General features: G+C 42.1%; 1 protein-coding gene across 1 annotated transcript; it reads right to left on the minus strand.

The window, feature by feature from the left end:
- Positions 1-1264: 1264 nt before the first annotated feature.
- gjb10 (gap junction protein beta 10) lies at positions 1265-8200 on the minus strand. The gene is made up of 2 exons (XM_060933342.1): positions 8093-8200; positions 1265-3555 (listed from the first exon to the last, which is right to left on the minus strand). The coding sequence occupies exon 2, from the start codon at positions 3465-3467 to the stop codon at positions 2685-2687; it is 783 nt and encodes a 260-aa protein (XP_060789325.1). The 5' UTR covers positions 3468-3555; positions 8093-8200; the 3' UTR covers positions 1265-2684.
- Positions 8201-8498: the final 298 nt, after the last annotated feature.

The raw sequence follows: 8498 nt of genomic DNA on the forward strand, positions 1-8498 counted from the left end.
CAGAGGAAATCCATGCTTCACAAAAGTGCCGAACCAAAAAAACAAAAAATTAATTCCTCTCTTAACAACATCTTGATGATTGAGGTTGTGACAAAGTTCAGTTCATGTACAGACTGTTTTAACCGTAGCATTTTTGTAATTTCCTAGAAGGCACAAAATTCCCCGAGAACCTTCAGCCAGTGGCAGAAGGAGCGCAGGAATATAGGAAATAAAAATAATAAAATACTTCAAAAAGTTCTCGTCTTCACCCAGAAACAAGGGGCGTGATTAACTCCCGTTTTGGGGCGTAATTGTATACTATAAAACTTTATATCACTGTCCACAAAAACTCAAATGTTTGAAGCAATCACAGAAAAAAGGAGAAGAAAGCAAGCTTCGAGCTGGCGTGATGTTATTCCAGGACAATGCGAATACGCCTGTCCAGAGAGCACCGGTGGCAGGGGCAGAAGTGGCTTTGAACTGTTGCCCCATGCACCTTCCTCACCCGACCTGGCATGGCCTGACCTCTATCCGTTTCCCAAACTGAAGTCCCACTTGCGTGGGCCGCCATTTTCAGAGTGATGATGATGAAGTCCTCCATGCTGTTGAGGAGGATCTGGAGGCTCAAGATGTGACCTTCCATGAATGGATAGTGAAGCTTGAACATCGGTGTAAAGAGCGCATTGAAGTTAACGGAGACTATGCTGAAAAATAATGCGAGAACATGTAAGATCTTTCTCCTGTGATTTTTTTTTTCTGGGTGAGGGAGTCCGAGAACTTTTTGAAGTACCCTCATAATTCTGCGTTCACGTTTCTTTCCATAAATGTGTTCAACAAAAAAGACGAATTATACGATAATTAAAGAACATCCAGAATTCCTGTGGTTAAATAGTTGTGGTTAAACACTTGGCAGTAAAATAGCCGTTTGCATTCTTGATACAACATTGACAGAAATCATAAACAGATTGTAAACAGGTCAAGAAAATATAATAATATCTCATCTCATCTCATTATCTCTAGCCGCTTTATCCTGTTCTACAGGGTCGCAGGCGAGCTGGAGCCTATCCCAGCTGACTACGGGCGAAAGGCGGGGTACACCCTGGACAAGTCGCCAGGTCATCACAGGGCTGACACATAGACACAGACAACCATTCACACTCACATTCACACCTACGGTCAATTTAGAGTCACCAGTTAACCTAACCTGCATGTCTTTGGACTGTGGGGGAAACCGGAGCACCCGGAGGAAACCCACGCGGACACGGGGAGAACATGCAAACTCCACACAGAAAGGCCCTCGCCGGCCCCGGGGCTCGAACCCAGGACCTTCTTGCTGTGAGGCGACAGCGCTAACCACTACACCACCGTGCCGCCCATATAATAATATAATAAAATAATAATAATTAAAAGGAAAAAAAACATGTATATTTCACAAGTAGGTGTTTGCTCTGTGTTGTCTACATTTTTTGAAGGAGGTTTTAGCATTTGAAAAAAAGCACCATGCAAGCTTAGCCACAGACACACACACTCTCTCTCTCTCTCTCTCTGTGTGTGTGAGCCAAAGGCTTCAGGTTTCCTCCAAAAACAAACCAGATTCAGATGTAATGGGGCCGATGAGTCATGGAGCTTCTTTGGTTCGTCGCGCTGGGCTTTTAATGGATACACCCTGGCAAAAAGACGAGCTTCTGAGACTCGTTTTTTGTGGGACGGACAAAAAAAAATGCAAAAGGACAAACAGATGTGTTCTTGTTCTGCGTTAGCCATCAGGCTGAAACTTCTTTAAAATATTATGCGATTTCTTTCTCACATGACAAATCAAATCAATGAACTTAACCAAACTATTGTGCTTCTTTTCTCCTTTTCATTGTCCATGCATGCGGTTGTTGTGGTGATGTTGATTTAGTATCAACATCAATGATCCTGAATCAGGAACATTTTGAGATTCACGCACTTTTCTGAGAAAACATCTCTTTATAAATGTACCGTACATGCATCTTCATGCAAGAAGTGAGAGCTAGCATTCAGTACCTCAAACGTTCCATTAAGGTTCAAACACACACACACACACAACATTTTGGCGATTTTTCTTTTTTCTTTTTCAATTTTTTCTTTGCAAATAAATTTCTGAGCAGTTTTGACACCATTAGCTCTGCATAAAAAACAAAAACAAAAAAGTAACACCAAATGGTAAAAACAATCAGGAATGATGCAATCTCGACAGTGGCACTACCCACACCTGGTTACTTTAGGGCGTGGGACAATCATCTTTCACTATTTACGTGCTTTTCTTTTGTGAATCAAGAACGGTTTAAACAAAGGACCCTGCTTGCTTTTCCTCGTGGTTGAAACTGACTCACAGCCCAAACCACTTCAGAACACGTTGCAGAGAAGCAAATGGCATGATGGAACTTGTCGATGCAAGTTAAAAACATTCATAAACAGAGCTACACCCCATTATCAGTTCACCTGTTTGGTAGTGTTGAGTAAATGAATGGTATGAGGAACAAACCCAGAAACTCCAGATACAGAGAAGTTTACTACATTGATGAGTACCTGTGCATCTATCTTGCTCTTTGAGATAAACCTTCTTAAGATTAAACCAGATCTCATTCTCACTATTGGATTGCAAAACCCATTTCGTAATGCCATTGTTGGTCACCATCAACCTGCTTTTTAAGTTTATCTCAAGTTCCTTTCCAGTTTCCTCAATGTGACATCATGACTGTATATGATGGCGCTTTGTCCACCATCTGAGTGCCATCCAACAGTGAATTTGGGTTCTTGATGTTGCGGATGGAAGTGGCACGAGCCACCTGCCTGGAACCCCTGAGCGTCTGGATGCCCTCGAGGCATCGCTTGCACACCAGGTAGAGGGTCTCAAAGAACGAGAGCAGGATGCACACCATACTGGTGATCACCATGAAGAGTGTGAAGATCTTCTTCTCAGTGGGCCTTGAGATAAAGCAGTCCACCACATTGGGGCATGGCGCCTCTGAGCACTTCACCAGCGTCGGAAAGTCATAACCTTCATACAGATAGTACAGCAGGTAGACAAACGTAGCATCTACACCCATCTTGACGATCAGCGAAAGCACGTAGGTCCACCAGAGTCCGCCACGCTTCTTGCCTGTATTCATGTAAAGACGGTTACAGGCTTCTCCAAACTTGGCACGATGTTTGCGCTCACGTTCTTCACGGTACGCCACGTGCAGCACCACAAGCAGCGACGGACACGTCACGAAGATCAGCTGCAGTGCCCACAAGCGAATGTGTGAGATGGGGAAGAAGTGGTCGTAGCAGACGTTGTGGCAGCCCGGCTGTGCCGTGTTACACTTGAAATCCTTCTGCTCATCACCCCAGACCTTCTCCGCAGCCACCACAAACACCATGACACGGAACAAAAAGACCACAGACAGCCAGATGCGTCCCAACGCAGTTGAATATTTGTTGACCCCGCTGATGAGACCTTCTAGGAATGACCAGTTCATGGCGCTGACTGGTTCTTGGAGATCCTGAGAGAGAACGCTGAGTGAAGGAGGACTGGATCTTCAGAAAACACAGAAGGTTATTAAAGATCTGCAAAAGGAACAAAGGGAGAAAAGTTGGGAATTACAAACACGTCACTGAGACAGCCCAGAAGACAGAACACGGAAACCTCTTTTCCACCAAGATAACACTGGTGCTAGTTCTAGAACAGGTTCTCAAACTGTTCAAGGTTCTCAGCTTACAAAACTTTGGAACCAAGAACCAAAAAATGAAGACGTTATTTCACTGGCATGAACTCAAGTATGGAGCTTGGAAGCAGACACAAATTTTTTCAAAACAATTTTCTAAACAATTTTTTCATTGTTTTGGACTTGCTAGAGGTAAAACTTGCCTTTGATGATATATATTTCAAGATTATATATTTCAGGCTAGAATTTTCAGATTTTAAAGGTAGACTGCCTTTCAGATTTTTCAAGTTTAGGTCATAAAAAGAATTTTCCCGACACTCAATTATTTTTGTTTAGTGGACAGAAAGCTACCGGATTCGAATCACAGACCTCCAGTTTTATTAGTTTTTTTTTTTAATAGAACAATTAATGAATTTAAGGCTACATGGCCCTAAATTCTCCGCTATTTTTTCCTGCTTCACCATGACCCAATTCAAGATACTACGTCATGCGTCACGTGGTGGGCTTTCCCTGTTCGCACAAGGCGTTATGTTATATACGAAGGAAAGGAAACGCAGACCCAAACTAATAAATATCGGCGGTCAGCGAGCACCTCGGTGTGATCAGCTGTTTGTTTAGCGACAGAATGATGGAAGTCAGTGCACGCTCAAAGGTAAACCTGCGCATGCGCACACACACGGACTTCCTCTGTCTGCTTGACTGCATGAAGCGAGCGATTTCATGCACATTATTTGCTTTAATCCCCTCAAATTAAATAACGTCCCAGCCACAGAATGGCCTGATATTTTGTGATATTACAGAAATAAACATCTCACAATCACCACATTTCAGACGGAACTAAATTTCACTGATTTTATGAAATCGAAAGGCCGTCTAGCTTTAAAAATCAAAACACTAAATACAAATCTCAAAAACTCCAATCTCAAAAATACACATTTGACTTCACTCTGGCTAAAGGGGACGCCTCCGGGACTCCTAGAGAAAGTTTTGAAAATGAAGAAAAAATTGGCAAAAATGTACGTTTATTAAACACACCATGGAAATAATAATAATAATAATAATAATAATAATAATAATAATAATAATAATTGCACATGTATATAATTCAAATATACGAAATTCATATCCAAATACTTTTTTTTTTTTTACAGCTTCCAAGCTCCATCAAGACTCAAGTCAAGACAACTCAAGTTATGTTTATGACAGATTAAAATAAAACGATAACACCGTCAGAGGAAATTAAATCCATGGTGGCGGAAGAAACAACTGTTTTTACGAGTAATGTAACAAACATAAGCTGCATTACTGATGCTAATACTAATACTGCATTAACACGATATCTTTCTTGAAGAGTGACTAACAATTATCTGTCCTTGTGATCTATACCATCATTACACAGTGAATGATTTGGCTTTGGATGATAAAAAGACGTTCTCCGATCCATTAGTACTACTTTTAAACATGCCTGTAGTTATGTGTAGCAGGAGGAAACTCCTAATGGTGCGTCTCTCAAACCAGTGGAACAGCAGCAGGTTCTTAGCAAACGAGTGGTTAAAGGGGTATAAATAAATGACGCTACTCAGTGAACTGCACGTATGCTCATTGAGACTTGACGTATTGGCATCCAGAAACAAAAAATCAAACAAAAAACCAGGGAAAGATTTAAGGAAGAGTTATAAGGAGCAATAAAATGGAAAAACAAGATTAAGCAATCGACTACTGAGTGAATGAAGATCTGTTGCTTTAAGAGACCTGGCAAGCCCGAGGACACGCATTGGAGACCTGCAAATATATGAAAATGTGCTGCTAGCAGGAAAGAGAGATGAAGAGAGCAGTATAAACTGGAATATTCCACAACTCTACTTAAAAACAAAACACTTCACATATGAATCCGAACTAAAAAAAATATGCCTGGGAATCTATTAAAAGTTAACGAATGAAGCTCTAATTTTGTCTAAAATTACCTCTCCACACACACCAATCAGGCATAATATTAAAACCTCCTGCCTAATATTGTCTAGGCCCTCCTTGTGCCCCCAAAACAACTCTGACCCATCAAGGCCTGGACTCCACCAGACTTCTGAAGGTGTGCTGTGGTACTGTATCTGGCACCAAGACATTAGCAGAAGATCCTGTAAGACCTGAAAGTTGCAAGGTAGGACCTCCCTCCATGGATCGGACTTGTTTGTCCAGCACATCCGACAGATATTGGATCAGATTGCGATCTTGGGAATTTGGAGGCCATGTTCACAGGACAGGGGTCAGCATGGTGGGCGGTCTGACCGATATGCAGCGACTGGGATCAGACCAGACGGCCTAGCCTTCACTCCCCATGTGCATTAGTTGAACCTTGGGCACCCATGATTCTGTCGCTGGTTCACCGGTTGTCCTTCCTTGGACCACTTTTGGCACGTTCTAACCACTGCATACCTGGAACACTCCTACAAAATATGGAGTTTTGGAGATGCCCAGACCCAATCATCTAGCCATCACAATTTGACCCTTGTCTAAGTTTGCCAGATCCTTAAGCTTGCCCATTTTTCCTGCTTCCAACACATCAACTTCAAGAACTGACTGTTCACCCCTTACAGTGCCTTGAAAAAGTATTCATACCCCTTGAACTTTTTCACATTTTTCCACCTTACAATCACGAACTTAAAAGTTTTTTATTGAGATTTTATGTGATAGACCAACACAGAGTAGCACATAATTGTGAAGTGAAACGAAAATGATAAATGGTCTTCAAAATTTTAAACAAATAAAAATCTGAAAAATGTGGTGTGCATTAGTATTCAGCCCCCCTGCGTCAATACTTTGTAGAGCCACCTTTTGCTGCAATTACAGCTGCAAGTCTTTTGTGGTATGTCTCTACCAGCTTTGCACATCTAGACACTGAAATTTTTGTCCATTCTTCTTTGCAAAATAGCTCAAGCTCAGCCAGATTGGATGGAGTGCGTCTGTGAACAGCAATTTTCAAGTCTTGCCACAGATGCTCAATGGGATTTAGGTCTGGACTTTGACTGGGCCATTCTAACACATGGATATTCTTTGATCTAAACCATTCCATTGTAGCTCTGGCTGTATGTTTAGGGTCATTGTCTTGCTGGAAGGTGAATCTCCTTCCCAGTCTCAAGTCTTTTGCAGCCTCCAACAGGTTTTCTTCCAGGATTGCCCTGGATTTAGCTCCATCCATCTTCCCATCAACTCTGACCAGCTTCCCTGTCCCTGCTGAAGAAGAGCATCCCCATAGCATGCTGCTGCCACCACCATGTTTCACAGTGGGGATGGTGTGTGCAGGGTGATGAGCAGTGTTAGTTTTCCGCCACACACAGCGCTTTGCATTTAGGCCAAAAAGTTCAACTTTGGTCTCATCTGACCAAAGCACCTTCTTCCACATGTTTGCTGTGTCCCTTGACCATAGGTGTGAATGTGAGTGTGAATGGTTGTCTGTGTCTATGTGTCAGCCCTGCGATGACCTGGCGACTTGTCCAGGGTGTACCCCGCTACTCTGTGTTGGTCTATCACATAAAATCTCAATAAAAAACTTTTAAGTTCGTGGTTGTAAGGTGGAAAAATGTGAAAAAGTTCAAGGGGTATGAATACTTTTTCAAGGCACTGTAACAGATGCCATCGTCTCATCTCATCTCATCATCTCTAGCTGCTTTATCCTGTTCTACAGGGTCGCAGGCAAGCTGGAGCCTATCCCAGCTGACTACGGGCGAAAGGCGGGGTACACCCTGGACAAGTCGCCAGGTCATCACAGGGCTGACACATAGACACAGACAACCATTCACACTCACATTCACACCTACGGTCAATTTAGAGTCACCAGTTAACCTAACCTGCATGTCTTTTGACTGTGGGGGAAACCGGAGCACCCGGAGGAAACCCACGCGGACACGGGGAGAACATGCAAACTCCACACAGAAAGGCCCTCGCCGGCCACGGGGCTCGAACCCGGACCTTCTTGCTGTGAGGCGACAGCACTAGCCAGTGCACCACTGTTCCGCCCATAGATGCCATTGTAATGAAATAAATCAATGTTATTCACTTCATTCATCTGTCACCTTACAAACATCTGGGCACTGTCTGAGATGGATCAGGATGATCAAAACACAACACAATAAGACATTTAGGATATATTAATGAGTTGTTGATAATGTCTCAAATTATATATTGTACAAGCCCTGTAACTTAAGATACATGTGTTCTCCAAAAAAAGGATTTGATAAGAGGGAAAAAATATTTTAAGCAAAAAAAAAAAACAATAATAATAATATTATTATTACTACAATTCACGTACTTCATTAACACAATGAGAATAAAAACAACTTCCAGTCGGTATGTTATTTTGCTGAAGTTTTATATATGCGCGCACACACAAAAAAAATCCTGTTTATATCCAATTTAAGAAAAGATCTGAACAGGAAAATACTTACAAATCAAAGCAGAAAACTTAAAGACTTGTAGAAACCGCTTCGTCCTCAGTCCAACTACAGCAACAAGTCATCACTAACTGCCTGCTTCAGCCTGAAAACTGGCATGATGAGCTAATGAATCAATCCCCAATGAGTCGACTCTCCAATTCTTGGAGTCGATTCCATACAGTAAAAATTTAGCTGCTAAAATCTCGCAAATACTCGAACATTAGACAGCGATATATTTCCAAACCTGGACTTAAAGTCCATAAAATGCTCAGTGTAGGATATTAAGCTGGAAAAAAAAATCCCTGATCGTATGAAATCGACATGATCGAGTCCTATGTTGGAATTTAAACCGGAGTCGATTCCACAATAGAATCAAACAGTCCGATCTGGCACAACAAGAAGGTCTGAGATCAGTTGG

This window comes from Neoarius graeffei, chromosome 11 (genome assembly GCF_027579695.1).
Source record: "Neoarius graeffei isolate fNeoGra1 chromosome 11, fNeoGra1.pri, whole genome shotgun sequence".
NCBI lineage: Eukaryota > Metazoa > Chordata > Actinopteri > Siluriformes > Ariidae > Neoarius > Neoarius graeffei.

Bases quoted from the DNA above. Each gene is read 5' to 3' on its own strand.
- gjb10 (XM_060933342.1), bottom strand. From the start codon at position 3,467: ATGAACTGGTCATTCCTAGAAGGTCTCATCAGCGGGGTCAACAAATAT.